This window comes from Austrofundulus limnaeus, unplaced genomic scaffold (assembly GCF_001266775.1).
Source record: "Austrofundulus limnaeus strain Quisiro unplaced genomic scaffold, Austrofundulus_limnaeus-1.0 Scaffold152, whole genome shotgun sequence".
NCBI classification, from domain to species: Eukaryota; Metazoa; Chordata; class Actinopteri; order Cyprinodontiformes; family Rivulidae; genus Austrofundulus; species Austrofundulus limnaeus.
In genome coordinates, this window is record NW_013952554.1 from 971204 (window position 1) to 988975 (window position 17772).

The 17772-nt window shown below is 39.9% G+C and overlaps 1 protein-coding gene across 2 annotated transcripts; it reads left to right on the forward strand.

Moving 5' to 3' along the window:
- Nucleotides 1-1099: 1099 nt before the first annotated feature.
- Nucleotides 1100-17354, forward strand: LOC106523333 (collagen alpha-2(VI) chain). Of its 2 annotated transcripts, none has more exons than XM_014016720.1 (28): nt 1100-1382; nt 3981-4173; nt 6273-6883; nt 6984-7004; nt 7451-7516; nt 7609-7662; nt 7744-7788; nt 8071-8097; nt 8173-8199; nt 8275-8319; nt 8399-8452; nt 9483-9545; nt 10127-10189; nt 10287-10340; nt 10422-10457; nt 11086-11148; nt 11256-11318; nt 11604-11666; nt 12501-12563; nt 12639-12689; nt 12767-12865; nt 13945-14007; nt 14096-14131; nt 14205-14250; nt 14327-14479; nt 15717-16172; nt 16246-16284; nt 16361-17354. In XM_014016720.1, the coding sequence occupies exons 2-28, from the start codon at nt 3987-3989 to the stop codon at nt 16960-16962; spliced, it is 3150 nt and encodes a 1049-aa protein (XP_013872174.1). In that variant the 5' UTR covers nt 1100-1382; nt 3981-3986; the 3' UTR covers nt 16963-17354. The 2 variants fall into 2 exon arrangements, with proteins under 2 accessions (XP_013872174.1, XP_013872175.1); XM_014016721.1 differs by having other exon boundaries at nt 3981-4164.
- Nucleotides 17355-17772: the final 418 nt, after the last annotated feature.

Below are 17772 nucleotides of genomic sequence, written 5' to 3' on the forward strand. Positions count from 1 at the left end.
TAGATAGATAGATAGATAGATAGATAGATAGATAGATAGATAGATAGATAGATAGATAGATAGATAGATAGATAGATAGATAGATAGAATTAAAAAATTGGTAAAATCTTGACAATTTGTGAAAAAATATTACAAAAAAACGTGTCAGTGCTCAGCGTAAATGATGAATCTCCACTACTACCACACCGATTTTTAGTTGAGGCCCTCTGGGTCATTTTGATAAATTTGTTTCTATCTTTGTAAAGAAAAACAATCTTCTGTAAAAGCAAATCTAAGAAGCTTGACGCCTCTTGAAGGACACGTTTTCCGTCCTCCTGCCCCGTAAACAGATTATAACAGATGACCCATGTTGTATTGTCATGGCCGTCTGATTTTATTCCTACTTTAATGAGTCAAGGACGGGGACGTGTCCTCACTGCAGCAGCTGAGACACCTCCGTTGTCTCCTTGATTGAAACGTCAGGCTTCGTTTAACCGTGACATTCAAAATGAGGCGCTCAGGTGAACATGTCCTCAGAGACGTTTTGAAGACTCAGCTTTAGTTGGTCTCACAGCTGAACTCGGACCTCCACTGTTACGGTGATCACTTCCCTCTGAGGTGATGTGAAGAGACACAGCTTGTTAATGGAATTACACACTCGTTTTAGGAACAAGAGGGACATTAGGGACGCTTATAACCAGAACAGACCTCAGAAAGACGATTTATTTAAACTGTGTGTTTGTTAGCAGCAGATTTCATGAACCTGTGGATGGATTTGAATAAACTACAGCTATTTAATTTAACCAACACTAAAATTGATTTAAAAACACTGTGGTAGCTGAGAGTCATCCCCAACACACACTCTGAGGGTCACATCCCACAGCCCTTGAGATTGAGTGTTTTCTTAAATTGTGACAGATGTAATCACTGTGTTCCTGTCTCCTGATCGATTCATCAAACAGATGTTTTGTTATTAACGTTGCAGCAGCATTCCTACATGACACTCCCGCTGCTGTTTCACCCAGAAACATAAACAGGGAGTGAGTGCGAGCAGCCCTCTCCATGTAAGGGTATGCAGCGGAGGAGGATGGTGTTTGCTCTTTGGAGAGCATCAGACATTTGTTCTGCRGGGTAACGTGGATGAATCGCTCGTTGCTGTATTTACTCAGATCCACTTCAGATCTCCAGAATTGTGTCTCGGTTTTTAAGACCGAGCAGCTGGTTCTGTCCAGCYGCCGACCCACACAACAAGGCCCTCATGTAAACATCTGAAACTGGGCCGAGCCCCGGATGGGAGCACTGATGTGGGAACGTTCCAGCTGAGATGACTATCTGAAGTTTGCAGTCCCTGAAAATTACTTGAATTTCCTGAAAAGGCTTGCATTCTTTGTGCTGCTAACACGGTGAGTAACTTGAACTTTAATACATTTTTCTTCTTTTAACGGGAACATTTCATTGTGAGCGGCACTGATTATATATAAAAGCAGGTTTAAATATGAAAGTGAAGGTTTTAAATGTTTTTAATCTCAGTTGCAGTGGATGTTTGTCTAAAGAAGCTCTTGTTGTCAGAAACACCTCTGTTATATTAGCTGAAGTGGTTTTCTTGTCCTTTATATTTTTATATTTTCTGGCTAAATTAAGAGGAAATAAATGTGTACCTTACATCAGTTAAAATCTGACAAAAGGAAAACAAATTCTCAGCTTTTTGCAGTTTAATTTGCAGACTTAATTCTTATGTTAGTATTTGTGTTGTTTTTTTTTATAATGAGCTATGTTAAAGATTTATCCACCCATGATATCTTTTATTTTGCTCAGTAGACTTTCTGGAGGTCTTTAAAAGTTTTAAATAAGATTTTTTTTTAAATTATCAAAGAAAATAGAACCAAACTGAGTCTTTTTGACAAGCTGATGGGAACATGCGTAACATTTAAATTGACTGAGTTATATGACACAAAACTGGCTGAGCCTGAATGACTGATGGCTTAGAGTTAAGTGGTTACAACAAACAAACAACCAAAGAAACATTTGCCTGAAAACAATCAGTGGATTGGAAATGAGTGAAAAGCAGCTATGGACCTTCAGAAAGAAAAAAATCGGAACAAAATTAGAAAAAAAATTGGCTCATTGGATATAAAATACAAAGAATGAATGACTCAGGACTTTTGCACTGTACTTTATGAACCAAGTGGTACTTTTAATTTTTTAGAACAGTTTCCTGGGTTTGAGTTTCCAACTGTTTTCTTTGTGTCTTTATTCTCATAAGTGGGAATAACCGGAGATCCCCAGCTGCACTCTMTTGGATTCAGGTCAGGTGATTGGCTGGGCCATTCCAGCAGCTTTATTTTCTTTCTCTGAAACCAACTGAGAGTTTCCTTGGCTTTGTGTTTGGGCTCATTGTCTTGCTGAAATGTCCAGCCACGTTTCATCTTCATCATCCTGGTAGATGGAAGCAGATTTTTATCAAGAATGTCTCTGTACATTTTTCCATTCATCCTTCCTTCAATTATTTGAAGTTTGCCAGTACCATATGCTGAAAAACAGCCCCACACCATGATGTTCCCACCTCCAAACTTCACTGTTGGTATGGTGTTTTTGGGCTGATGTGCAGTGCCATTTGACCTCCAAACATGATGTGTATTCTGGCATCCAAACAGTTCAATGTTGGTTTCATCTGACCAGACTATATTCTCCCAGTATTACACAGGCTTGTTTAAATGTTGTGCAGCAAACTTTAAAGGAGCTTCAACATGCTGTTTCTTCAGCAGTGGAGTCTTGCGTGGTGAGCGTGCATACAGGCCATGGTGGTTCAGTGCATTACTTATTGTTTTCTTTGAAACAATCGTACCTGCTAATTCCAGGTGTTTCTGAAGCTCTCCACAAGTGGTCCTTGGCTCTTGGACAACTCTTCTGATAATTCTTTTCACTCCTCTGTCAGAAATCTTGTGAGGAGCACCTGGTCGTGGTCGGTTTATGGTGAAATGATGTTCTTTCCACTTCTGAATTATGGCCCCAACAGTGCTCACTGGAACCTTCAGAAGTTTAGACATTCTTCTGTAACCGATGCCATCATTATGCTTTGCAACAATAAGGTTGTGAAGGTCTTGAGAGAGCTCTTTACTTTTACCCATCATCAGATGGTTCTTGTGTGATACCTGGCCATCATTTGGGACBGAACCAGCTGATATTAACTTGCACTGACAAGGGGCAGGCTTGTTTTCTAATTACTGAGAGAGTTCAGCTGGTGTCTTGGCTTTCCATGCCTTTTTACACCTCCCTTTCTTCATGTGTTCAATACTTTTTCCCTGTGCCATTCCACATTATTAACAATAACTTCATTTCTGGACATTTATGGTTTGATTTCTTTGTATGTATGGATCACTTGGGTTGTTACCGACATCTGGTGAAAATTTCATGTCATTAGCACCTCTAGTAATATATTTACTGAGAAAAATGKTGACGTGTTCAATACTTATTTTACCCGCTGTTTTCAATGATYAACTCCTGAAAGTTTCATTAATCTATCCAGATGTYCTTGTGATATTTAGTAACAGACACACGAGCACATGCACTTACAAACAGGGAAAAAAATAAGAAATATATAAAATAAAAATTAAAGTAACAAGATTCCAGTTCCGGTACTTCTCATTAATCCTGGTTAACATTGTTGGACTTCCTTCCAGTAAAAATATTCCTCCTGACTTTTGTTATCAGTAATTATCAGATCACACAACTTTTCTAAAGAGTTTATCCAACTAAACGTCATGTAGTATAGGAGTTCTGGCTGTGGATTTTAGTTTTACTTAATAAAAATAAGCAGAAAGCAGATATAAATAATCCGCTGTGTGTTAGTCTGACATTGTTTGAAGCAGTGATAAACATTCCTGAGTCGTGTGGAGATTCCCTCTGTAAAGACTCATTTCTCTGACAGCTGCTTCCTTTAAAAAAAAAAGTAAAAACGAAGTTTGGACTCAAAAACTTGAAAAGTCTTTTTACGTTTTCAGGAGAAAATGATTGGTATCCATCCAACCACGACCGTGTTATCAGGGTTCATCTTTCTCTCCCTGCTCCGAGCTGCGGAGGCTCAGGGATTACTGCCTCGTGGACCCAGACCAATACCAGGGCGGGGGGACAGTCCAGGGCCAACTCCACCCCCACTCCCACCTGAGCCCACACCAAGACCCCAAGGTTGTGAGAGTGAGTTCACCCGTAGCAGTAAAATGCAACAATTACGCAAAAGTTTGACTGTTTTTGGATATGGATTTACAAATCCTTTTCTGTTTACYATYAACTATTCCTGCTTTGAGCTCTCCTCTCACAGCTGCGCTCAATCTGCTCATCAGCCCAGGTGTTTCAGCTCAGTAATCACCGCTCTCCTTCTCTCGTGCTTTTGACCTCTTTTATAACTGGTTCTCTCCACCGATAGATTTTTATTTTATTTATTTATTTTCTGTTCATTTAGTTTCTGTGTTCAAGCTTGTATTTTTGAGCCATTTTCTTACTGCTACACGAGACAAAGATGAGTTGAATGGTTTAAACGTGATTAATTACAATTTTATTAATGATTTGTTTAACTTTTTCTGATATTTTTTAGAGGTTCAGACAAATGCTCCTATACTTTAGCACGTGTCAAACTCAAGGCCCGCGGGCCAAATGTGGCCCGTGGGTGACTCCTGTCTGGCCCTCCAGACAAAAAAATATGTATACATATATATTTTTTGTACCTAATATGAAAAAAGTTTCTTATGTCAATGGTTAACTTTAAATTTATGGTTAAATGCAACAAAATAAACAAATTAAAAAGGTAAGAGATAACTACTTGTCCTTCCCCTGAGCTGTTGAGCAATTTAGTTGGAAATCACAGTAATAATGTCTCAAAAATAAGCTGTTTTAAATCCAGCATTGACCATAAACTACATCTCTCATAAAGCATCATCCATGGGCAGCTATTCATGAAAATCATCAGTGAGTATAACTCTCTTGGTTTTACTTTTAATAATATTTCTGTATTATTTATTTCAGATTCAGTCAGTCGTACACCTACAGTAGTACTTTGCTATGTTTATAAGTGGCCATGTTAAAACACAGTTCAGTCAAAGTAAACATGAAACGTCAAAGTTATTTACCTTTGAGAGCCGTCATAAYGCTCATGTAGCCCTTGGTGTAAATTAGTTTGACATCCCTGGTTCTGCATTTACATCCTATTTTCATTTGAAGTATAATTGGAGCCTCATCTATGGTCATGAGCTTTGGGTCATGACCGAAAGAACGAGGTCCCGGATACAAGCGGCCGAAATGGGTTTCCTCCGCAGGGTGGCTGGGCTCTCCCTTAGAGATAGAGTGAGAAGCTCGGTCATCCGGGAGGGACTCAGAGTAGAGCCACTGCTCCTCCACGTCGAGAGGAGCCAGTTGAGGTGGCTCGGGCATCTGGTAAGGATGCCTCCTGGATGCCTCCCTGGTGAGGTGTTCTGGGCATGTCCCACCGGGAGGAGGCCCCGAGGAAGACCCAGTACACGCTGGAGGGACTATGTCTCTCGGCTGGCCTGGGAACGCCTTGGAGTTCCCCCGGAGGAGCTGGAAGAAGTGGCTGGGGAGAGGGAGGTCTGGGCCTCCCTTCTGAAGCTGCTGCCCCCGCGACCCGACCCCGGATAGGCGGAAGAAAATGGATGGACTGATGGATGGATGGATGGATGGATGGATGGATGGATGGATGGATGGATGGATGGATGGATGGATGGATGGATGGATGGATGGATGGATGGATGGATGGATGGATGGATGGATGGTATAATTGGAGCAACAAAACTATTTTCTGGACTAGTCCTTCATCTGTGTCTTTTTAGTGCATAAGTTTGTGGAGTTATTTAGGTCATTTTTCTAGATTCATATTCATTAAACATAAAATAATTCGAAGTACTAATGTTTATTTTAAATATTCTTACTGTAATACAAGTCTCACAGTTGATTCAGTTGTTTATTTGTATCTAAATAACAGTTTTTTCAAACCTGTCACCATTTCCTCATAACATTTTGTAATTAATGTGCTCCTTATTTATTGTTTTTATATTTCTTCACATTTTTGTAAAATTGAACCCATGATATTGTTCTTTAAATAGTAACCACACTAAAAAGCAATGCTGTTCATGGAGTACAATAACAAACCTTACAATAAAGGTTTTATCTTTTAATTTATCAATATTCCATCAAATTTAATAAAATTCTTAACAAATAAAGAGACAAATATATCCACTAATATGCCAACCCTCCCTTCATTGTATTGTTCCTCTCTCTACCAGAACTCGTTGACTGTCCCATCAAGGTCTTCTTCACCATTGACACATCAGAGACCATCGCCCTGCAGGAGTCCCCGCCTGGCAGTCTGGTGGAGAGCATCAAGGAGTACACCAGAATATTCGCACAAAAACTTGCAGAAGAAGAGTACAGGGGTCAAATCCAGATCACTTGGTCCATGGGAGGCTTGCACTTTTCTCAAACACAGGTGGTCTTCAGCCAGTTCACAACCAGAGAGACCTTCATCAGGAGTCTGAGCCGGATCACGTACCTGGGCAAAGGCACCTACATCGACTGCGCCCTCAGAAACATGACCCACCAGATGACCAGGCACCACTATTCAGGGCCGAAGGCCGTCCTCTTCTCTGTGGTCATCACAGACGGCCACGTGACAGGGAGTCCATGTTCGGGGATTAAGTTGATGGCGGACAACGCTCGAGATCAAGGAATCCACATCTTCTCGGTGGCAGCATCCAGGAGCATCGATGAGCTGGGGATGAGGGAGATCGCCAGCTCCCCCACAGAGGTGTTCCGCGACGACTACATCGTCATGGAGGTCGTTGACGGGAAACCAAGACTGAGCACCGATTCCATTGATCGGATCATCAAAGTCATGGTGATCTGGCACTTTTATTCCTTCGCAGATATGAATGACAGCTCAGATTTGACTTTCAGTTACCCTAACCTCTGATTTTTTTTTTGTTTTTGCTTTGCAGAAATATCAAGCCTACTTACAGGTAAACAAACTTTATAATGTGTTTTTAGGTGTTTCATATTCTGAGTCTGTTCTTTTCAACAGGAAAATATGTTCCTATTTTTGAAAGACAATTTCATCCACAGAAAAATAATATTGGACCCATTTTACAGAAGCTTACCTAGACCGACAAAGTGACCTTGTTCAAGACGTTGGTGCATCAAAATGTTTTTATATGAAAAGGCACCCAAACTTTTCAATCAAAAGTAAAAGAAATAAATAGAAAATTCAGATTATGCTGAACAACTGCCTCATCTTTGCAATAATATTAATTTGTGTCCATTTTAATCATCTACTTATTATCCAGCAATATATTTTGTTTCATACATACATCAGATAATCTTTAATAAAACTAATATTTAGACAGAAAAGGCACTGAGAAATTACTTCAGAGTCCCATGATTACTTTTAAATATTTATCTTTTATAGTGTTATAAACCAACATGTTTGGCGGTTCCTGGAATGCCGGGGCGAAAAGGGTCTTCAGGTCCAAAAGTGAGTCATAAAAGAGTTAAAATAGTGAGTGTTTTATGTTCATTTCTGTTTACTCGTGGTGTTGAAATGTAAACAGTTGTGCATTTTTTCAGGGCACAAAAGGAGAAAGAGGTAAGACTGGGCAAAAAGGTGAACAAGGTACACAGGTATGTGGAAACTGAAAACGTAAAGGTAATTTAAAATGTTTCATCACGAGTTACTGCTGAATGTGATGTTTAATATTTCAGGGTGATCCAGGGATTGAAGGTCCCATTGGACGACCCGGATCAAAGGTTTGCTGAGGCCGATGAGTCATGGTGTTTTTCATACCAGTGGTTCCCAAACATTTTAGCTGGTTTTCAACCAACAAAAACAAAAGATGAGGCTATTTAACAAAGAACTTTGTCAATCATTTCATGTATTCCTATCCATTTGTGACCACTGGTTTCTTTGTAAAAGTTATTGCAAATTCTTGTATTTACGACGCGTCCTGACACCAACTTTGGGAACCACTGCTATATTTGGTGGTTAGCWCTAAATCCTTAATTAATCCATCATTTTCTCATTCTGCTCAGGGAGTGATTGGTTTCAAGGGTGAAAAGGTGAGAATGAACTCTTTTGTTCTGTTTTTTCTGTCAAACTGAACTGAGTTTAACACGTTTGTTTGAATTAAACAGGGGGAACGTGGATTAATTGGAGCAAAGGTAGAGTGTTGTCATGCTTTTATATGTTCTTCACAATCAGCAACACTATTAAATATTTTTGTCCAAACTTGTCAGGGCGTGGCGGGAGCACCTGGCAGGAACGGAACAGATGGACAGAAGGTGAATATTAGGATGTTTGTCGTCACAGTGGAAGGTTTTACGAACCGATGTCACAATAATTCATTTTGTGAATTTTCAGGGTAAAATAGGCCGAATTGGAGCTTCTGGTTGCAAAGGTGATCCAGGTGACAAGGTGAGGCTGGTCTTTATTGGTATTTATGCGAAATAATGTTTATTTTCCTGATGCATCTCAGTAATCCAGGTAAAAAATCTAAACGAAAAAAATTGTATAGGTCTTCTGGACGGGTTCTTCTCTAATGAAACGTTTCGTCTCTCCTCCAAGAGACTTCTTCAGTCTGAGAGTTTCAGGCAAAATTCAGGCTTTTAAGCCCTGCCTCCATGTGACTGATACTCACATCACATGGCTATCGTTGACACCTAATTAACACCTATTGTTAACAGGGGGTGGAGTGATACTGGCAATAGCAGCGCTGTAGGAGGGGGACAACTGAAAACGGAGGCCTCCACCTCTGTTTAATGACGGACGGTCTTTCTTCACAAAAATGGCTTCTTTTACTCCTCTCTCAAACCAACGAACCATCACGGCAAAGGCTGGTTCACCCCAAAGATCCGGTGCCCCGGCACAAACAGAGCAATGTTGTATATGCTGTTAAGTGCCAGGAGGACTGCGACCAGTTATACATCGGGGAAACAAAGCAGCCACTGTTCAAAAGAATGTCCCAACACAGACGAGCTGCGTCTAATGGCCAGAACTCTGCAGTTTTCACTCATTTACAGGCCAGCGGTCACTCTTTCAGAGATGAGGATGTTCTCATTCTTGATAGAGAGGAACGTTGGTTTGAGAGAGGAGTAAAAGAAGCCATTTTTGTGAAGAAAGACCGTCCATCATTAAACAGAGGTGGAGGCCTCCGTTTTCAGTTGTCCCCCTCCTACAGTGCTGCTATTGCCAGTATCACTCCACCCCCTGTAATAATGGGTGTTAATTAGGTGTCAACGATAGCCATGTGATGTGAGTATCAGTCACATGGAAGCAGGGCTTAAAAGCCTGAATTTTGCCTGAAACTCTCAGACTGAAGAAATGTTTATTTTCTGTTCATAGTTCCAGAGAATGTTAAGTTTCATCATTTTTCTTTAATAGAGCTGCAGATTTTAAGCTTTTCTGCTTTACTGAACCAGCGAGTTGTTTTTGTTTTCTTTTTAAGGGGCCGGATGGATACTCAGGAGAGTTTGGCAGGCCTGGACCCCCTGGTGACAAAGGAGAAAAGGTGTGAATCAAATCAAATCAAAACTCGCACGATTCAACACAAAAGACGTTTCAGAAAGATGACTTGAGTGGAAATTTGTTGTTGCCTGGCAAGGAGGAAACCACCAGAATAATTTCCTGTGTAGCACAACAAAAACATATGAGTAATGAGCAGGAAAGTTAAACACTGTTTCAGAAGACAAGATTAGTCGAGACACACCTGACCAACGCAGAGAAAAGAAAGTCTAAATCAATAACTTTTGAATTTTACATCAAAACAGGGTTTTTTCTGTGTTTTTGCTTCTCAAACTTCAAAACTGAACAATTCAAAAACTTTAAATGATCTGTTTCTGGTTTCTTCTCTGCTTGTACATTTTGTACCTGCATGGTGTTCTGGAAATACATAAATAAAAATAAAAAATACTTTGAAATTGTGAAAACAGACTTCCTGCACCAGACAGAAAAATAAAAAATAAAAAGACGCAGAGATGGTTGAGATGCTGGAATTTATATTTGTTTAAAAACTAAAGCAGAAAAAGTATTTAAATGTACAAACAAGCTATTTTCATTCTTTTTTTTTTTTTGATCATTTTGTTATTTTAGGGGGACCCTGGTTTTCCTGGGAAAATGGGCCCTCCTGGCCCTCAGGGTGAGCGAGGTCCGCAGGTATTTATTTTTAACATACATTTTTAAACAAATAAATTAGGTTTAATTTGTTTGCTTTAAAAGTACCAACAGTGACCTGATCATTATTTGTTTATAGGGTGAAAGTGGAAATCCTGGGAATCCAGGTTCACCAGGAGAAAAGGGGATTCAAGTATATTTGAATTTAATCTCTTACAAAGTAAATTATTATTATTAAAAAACTGACACTTGAAACAAATTCTTCTTCTTTCAGGGACCTAAAGGCAGACCTGGACCAAACGGCGACCTGGTATTTCAGAAAACTTCCCATTTTAAATAATAACTTTTTAAGTTTTAAAGGGGACATATCATTATCATTATCATCCTTTTTTTTAGTTGTTAAATACATTTTGTTGTGGACTTGGAGTCTTTAGGAGTGCAGAAATTTTGAATTTAGTCTCTCCTGGTGCTGTAAATATATCTTTATATTCTGTTTGTGTCATATTTTTAGCCCGTTCATTTTTTTCTGTTTTCTATGACATTTTCTGAGTCTATTAAGTCATATTTTCTGCAAAGGAGTTGCTAAAAAAAGGTCTGGACTTACCAACTACAATTCCCTCCTCTTAACTCTCGTCACGTTTCTGCATGCTACAAAATGCTAAACCCCTCCCTCAAACCGGAGTGGGCCGGTCTGGAAGCTGTAGGAGGGCGGGGCTTGAAAGCCTTAAAGGAACAGTAACACAATCAACTATTTCAGAAAAGGGGTGAAAGAGAGGCTGGTCAAGTTAAAATAAGGAGGAATTCAGACCAAAACATTGCAGGTCCACTTTACATAGACCCCCAACTGAATAATTTAAATGTGAAAAGGAAGGATTTAAAAGCATGACATGTCTACTTTAAAATTTCTAGACTTTTTGTGTTTTGGTAAATATGAACAGGGCAGGACAGGAGATCTTGGAGTAAAAGGAGCAAAAGGACCTGACGGTCAAAAAGGAGCAAAAGTAAGTAAAAACCCTTGGTTCCATCTTTTTTATGTTGTTGCGTTTGCAAAACTAAACCAAATCCTGCAGATTTAGGCCAAACTCTGACACATTAACTTATCTTTAAGGGAGAACGAGGAGCATATGGAGACCGGGGTCGGCCAGGGGAAGACGGATTTAAAGGAGCAAAAGTGAGGAGATCATTAAGGAGTGATTTTTGGCAAAAAAGATGACTCGGCTTCACTAGAACTAAGCAGGCAGTGCAGGCCTAAAAATACTGACTTTAAAGCTTCTCAAACTGCCAAAACACATGAACCAAATCTGTTATCAAAATAGAGTCTCCAGATGAACTATAGGCTTTTTAAAATGTCTTGTCCAGCGCAGCTTCCTGCCAAACTCAGATCAGAGTGAGTAATTCTGAATGCGGGGGCTGGAGTCAGTGTTGTGTTCAGTAAAAACATTTCTGTTCCTGTTAGGGAGATCAAGGACTACCAGGACCACGGGGTCAGGATGGAGGACCAGGCTCACCCGGAGAAAATGTGAGTCCACCGTTTTCAGACGCATCCTTTTAACACGATGCTGCGAGGTGAAGGTGGACTATTGTGTTGTTTCTGTCTGTTAGCAAAATATCTGAAGGCCTACTGTGTGGATTTTAATGAAACTTTCAGGAAAAAATACAAATAAGCAACTTTTGATGCTAAATGAGCATATAAAGCACTAAAATGTCTATAAATCAGCCAGTTTTACAGATATTGAGCTGAAATTCAGTGTGGTAGTCGCTGACAGTCGTTCACAGCACTTAATGAAATCCTCCATAACTCAGTCATTTCCATTTCCTCTTGGCATAGGTGAACTAGGCGGTCACCTAGAGTGCCATCTGCTGGAGGGGGCGCCGAACTGCAGAAGAAAAAAGTTATCTGTAATCCCTTGTTGTAACTCTGCTCAGCGCCCCTTTCATTTAGCTTTGTCTTAAAAAACAAAAATGAGGTATTACAGGAAAATAAACTACTCCTACTACTAATCCTGCTGACATCCATTCTGACACATTGAGGGCTGAGTTTGTCAGCCGAGGACCTTATGAGGTAAAATCAGACTTATATTTTCCAAAAAGAGAGGACCTTCTAAATATTTGCACAAATTGTGAACAGGGTCTTTTGTTTACCCTTGTCATTTGATTTAATTATATTAATTTTATTTATTCATTTAATTTGTTGTGTGATGTATGTTTGTGTTTAAAGCAAATAAAGCTAAGTTTACAATAGTAAACTAGTGGGGGGTGGGGTTGCACTTCAACTCACCTAGGGCACCAAAATGGCTAGAGCCAGCACTGGTCATTTCTCAACATGAATATCTTACTTTTTAATTCTCTACAGGGCACTTTGGGAAATCCAGGAGATCCAGGACCAAGAGGAGACCCCGGTCCACCTGGCCCACAGGTAAGAACCAACAAACAACAGTAAATCAAGGTTTATGTGTAAAATTTCACTCACTGGTTTACTTTTTTTTTAAAGGGCGACAAAGGCCGATCAGGATTCAACTATCCAGGATTGAGAGGGCCCTCTGTACGGTTTTTTGTTTAAATGAAAAGATTTCCCTCACATCCAGGGTGATCGTTCAGTAAGTGTTTTTCTTTTTTCAGGGAGAGCCAGGTGAACGAGGTTCGAGAGGGCCCAGAGGCAGCAGAGGAGACTGTGGCGCTAAAGGGCAGCCTGGAGATAAAGGACCTCAAGGTGAACTGGTAAGAGTAATGACCGACTGTCCTGAATAGAAAGGCAGTTTGGGGAAGTAAGCAGAGATGCTGAGCAGATACATGGAGAGTGATGTTTATAGTTTTGCTGAAACAGGAAGAAAACTCTTATCTAAAAATGTTTCCAGTAATGGCTGGTTTCACTCAAGAAGTACTTCAGAGTACTCACATCTGTGTAAAAAAATGTCAAAAGGCCATGTAAAAGTACTAACAACTTCAAATAGACTTTTTAAAAAGCCTTATAATGTAGAGTGGCAGGTTTCATAATTAATTTAGCGTTAATCTAATCATCTCTTTGATGCTGAGGATGATGAACCACGTTGTGCAATGTTGCATTTTTCTCCTTGGGGATTAATGAACGTTTCTCTTTTGTTTTCTCAATGTTTCATCATATTAATATTATTTTATTTTGTGTTGTTACACTGAATCGGTTGTTGTCTTAATTAGATCTGAGAGTTAGGACGCCTCCTCACTGCGTTGTCGTAGGATTGATCCCCACAGGAGCACTTTGAGGGTTTAACTGCAACCTTTTTTTTTTTGTTTCATTATTATTTTGCTTTCACAGCTTTGTGAAAATTCTTCCTTTTAGCTCCAAAGAAAAATCCCTTTAAAATGAGTTTTTATAAATTGATTTGAGGCCTGTCTTTAGTCACCGGTTTTACAGTATCCCCTTTATTAGAGAGGTGAAAATATTTGGGTTGAAATGAGATTTTAGAGCATCATAGTGGAGATGGAAGCCTCTGTGATTGTTTTACAAGATGCAGTTTTATTTTAATATATTAGTAATGACAAAATAACAGCTGCAGAGATCATGTCATGCCACCAAAACTCATGATCCATCACCACCTCTTAAGAACATCTGTAAAGTTTTCATATCTGTGACTCACACTGCCTTTTGTGATTTGTCAGATCAGCAGTGAAGGAAATTAAAACAACTTTGAAACACTCTGTGGAAGTTCTTGGCAAAATCCTTTCAGACATATATGCAGAAAAATGAGTCATTTTTCTACTTAAAATCTCCTTTTCTGTGAGCTATGAGTCACTTTTGGTGAAAAATGTTTTGGGTTCAGGGAGAACCAGGCCAACCAGGAGAGCCGGGGGAGCGAGGACCCCGGGGAGCTGCTGGAAAGGATGTAAGCATCTGCGCTGTAAACACTTAATTATGCATGCAGATTTTTAAATCAAACCTTATAGCTCAGCCCTTCGCTTGTGTTTGTGCAGGGGGGTCCGGGACCAGTCGGGGATCCTGGGCTCACTGTATGTAAACTTTAAAACTGAGATGTTCTACAATCAGTTGTGTCACATCTAACCTGTGTGCGTGTCACTGCAGGAATGTGACGTCATGACGTACCTCAGGGAAACATGTGGTTGTTGTGGTAGGCAGATGTGACCATTCACAGCTGGACAGATGATATTTCTCAAAAGGCTGATCCTGTTTTTGTTYTTCCTCAGATTGTGAAAAGCACTGCGGAGCGCTGGACATCGTGTTTGTGATYGACAGCTCAGAAAGCGTCGGGCTGACAAACTTCACCCTGGAGAAGAGCTTTGTTATCAACACTGTAAACAGGCTGGGGTCTATGGCCTCCGACCCTGAATCAACAACTGGTAAACAGAGTTAAATCCTTCAACAGACACAGAAATAAAAGATTATCCGTCTTTAAAGTGTTTTATACGGAAACCGAGAGCGGACGTTTTTCTGCATATAATTATTTTGCATGTTTTTCTCATGATAACATGTCATTATCATGGAAAAACGAGGGCCGTTTTCTTGAGATAACGAGTTCATTTCCAGATGATTTTCCTCTCATGCATCATTCAGTAACCATGCTGATGGCCTGGTCATCTATGAAGTTTAAATTTTTTTATTTGATTATTTATTCAAATTATTTATTTAACCAGCCAAATCCCATTGAGATCGCAGATCTCTTTTGCAAGGGCGACTTGGGCCTGAAGGCAACCTAGTGTACATAATTTTGGGTCCTTTTTACATCATTACAGACAGAAATTGTGATTTGTTCGTCTTGCACAGATAACTTTCATATCAGTCCTTGTCATTTAAAGAGACAGATGGCCCGACTGCAGATCAGCAGGTGTTTACACAGTGATCCTGCTGATATAATAAACTTTATCAATGACTAGTTGAGGGGATCTTCACAGAAAATCATAACTCCTTATCTTCAGAAAATGGTCCTCATTATTTTGTGATGACACAATATGTTGTTATCCATAGAAAACCATAGAAAAAAATGATATGCTGAAAACAGCCGCTCTCAGCTTCCGTAGTTTGAAGGATTTATGTTCAGTATTTTTCAGTATAATACAAAATTTATTTTCTTCATGCATCGCTTTGTATGGAGTCATTTAATGTGCAAACCTTAGCCCATTTTTTACCTGTCAAAACATTGAACATTCTTGATGCCGTGTGAACTGTGGGTGCTACAACACCACCCTTGTGGACAAAGGAATTAAATGAGCAGATAAATACACAATCATATACAGTAAATTTATAATTTTGCAATATTGACTTATAAGTTCACATTTGGTTGCATCCCTGTTAAGCTTTACTCTCACAGCATCGCCTGAGTTGAACCTTTTCCACGGTTATGGATATTTTCATTCTAATTTGCTCTGCCGTAATTGATCAATGGGGAGAACCCATCGACTTTATTATTTCAACCAGTCAATGTTTTATGCGACTACAGGACTGTCTTTGCCAAGTCAGGTCTTGCCTTGAGTTTGAAGTTAAGTTTTGTTTACCTCAAAGCCATTTCCTAACAATAACATTTATACAGTAGTAAAACCAGCCAATCGTTAAAGCAGGATTAATGTTTGTATCTTCTAGGCACAAGAGTTGGAGTTGTACAGTTCAGTCACGAAGGGACCTTTGAGGCTATTCGCCTTGACGACCCAGCCATAAATTCCCTGTCCGCCTTTAAAACGGCAGTGAAGAATCTGCAGTGGATTGCAGGGGGCACGTTCACGCCCTCTGCTCTCAAATTTGCCTACGACAACCTGATTAGGGACAGCAAGAGATCCCTTGCCAGGATATCCGTCGTGGTGGTCACAGACGGCCGCTTCGACCCTCGGGACGACGACAACAAGCTCAGGTACCTTTGCAACGACCCCAACGTGGTGGTGAACGCCATTGGGGTCGGTGACATGTTCGATAAGAGACACGACAGTGAGACCCTTGTGTCGATAGCATGCAACAATAAGAACAGAATCACCGAGATGAAGCAATACACCGATTTGGTGGCTGAGAACTTCATTGAGAAGATGGAGACTGTGCTCTGTCCTGGTAAGACTGGTCAAGATGATGTCATAGGTCCAGCTTGGTAATGGTCTAACCTGCAGTTTAACTTCCCCTTCAGATCCAGTGATTAAATGTCCAGATCTGCCCTGTAAAACAGGTGGGTTTTATTCATGGTTTGATTATTATTGTGCTGAAATAAAGAGCAATCTCAATAGTTTGTTCTTCCTTTTCAGAACCAGATGTAGCGCCRTGTGTTGGACGTCCTGTAGAGCTGGTATTTCTTCTGGACGGCTCAGAGAGACTCGGAGAGGAGAACTTCAACCGCCTTCGTACTTTTGTGCAGGCTGTGATGGACAGATTAGAAATGGCCAAGGGGAAGAGTGACCGAAATTGGGCTCGTCTGGCGCTGATCGAGTTTGGCCAAGAGAACGAAAACCAAGTGGCCTTCCCTCTCACGCATGATCCCAAGATCATCTCCTCGGGTTTAACCAATTTAACATACATGGATTCATCCTCAACAGTGGGACCTGCCATCATCCACGCCATCGATTACCTTCTGGGTAAGGGAAGCACTCGCAAGACGAGGCGCGGTGCTGAGGTTTCRTTCGTCTTCGTCACAGACGGCGTCACCGGCAGCGGCGGCCTGGACGAGGCGGTCAGTGCCATGCGCAGGGAACAGATTGTTTCCACTGTGATTGCCACAGGAAGTGATGTTGATCAAGAAGTCCTAACAAAACTAGCCATGGACGATCAGGAAGCCATCTTTAAAGTACAGAAATTCTCTGATATGCTACAATCTAGGATGTTGAACCGTTTCATCCGATGGGTGTGTTAAACACTGTGCTCATGTGAGTTGGTATTGTACTGAACGTTTAATTCAACATAGTGTATTTCCCAATGTTTGTATTAGTTTTACGGCTGTGCCAGCTGTTAACTTTCCACTTCAGCTGTAGAGATTTGTGGCGACAGGGAGGCGCACAAAATGAAACAGGATTGCATTGCATTTCGAGGAATCAGACTTTTCAAGTGATTTTAAGTTCTTGAAGTTCATTTTAATAAGTATTCTTGAGTATAAGTTTATCAAGTAGAGTAGCCACCATGTACTTGTAGTGTACTATATTGATTTAAAACTTGTTCGTACTAAATTGGGACGTTTTTAAAGTTTATGAAAAGTATTCTTTAAGTTTACTGTTATGTCTTTTTRAGTTTATAAACTTACAAAAAGAATTTAAGTGCATGTCATTAAGTATACTGAAGTATATAAAAGTGTATTTCCCTAAGTGTACTTTTATTTACCATGTAAACTGATATAAGTGTAGGCTACTAGCTGTTTACTAACAAATTCTATGATTAAATTGGCCCACAAAGTTTATGAAAGTATACTCAGAAGTATACTGAAAGTAATCCAAGTATAGTTTTAGTTTAATCTTGGAATATACTACAAATAAACCAGTTTGTGTGAAAAGTGTACTACTAAAGTTTATCTTGACCAAAACTTTAAACAATAGTATAAACTAAGTATACTTAAACTTTTAGTATACTTTTATTACAAGCCAAGTATAGTTTAAGAGATAAACTTGGTTCAGTATACAGTATCTCATATAGGTCCATAAAAGGTGAACTGGAAGTACACTTTTTAATTTAA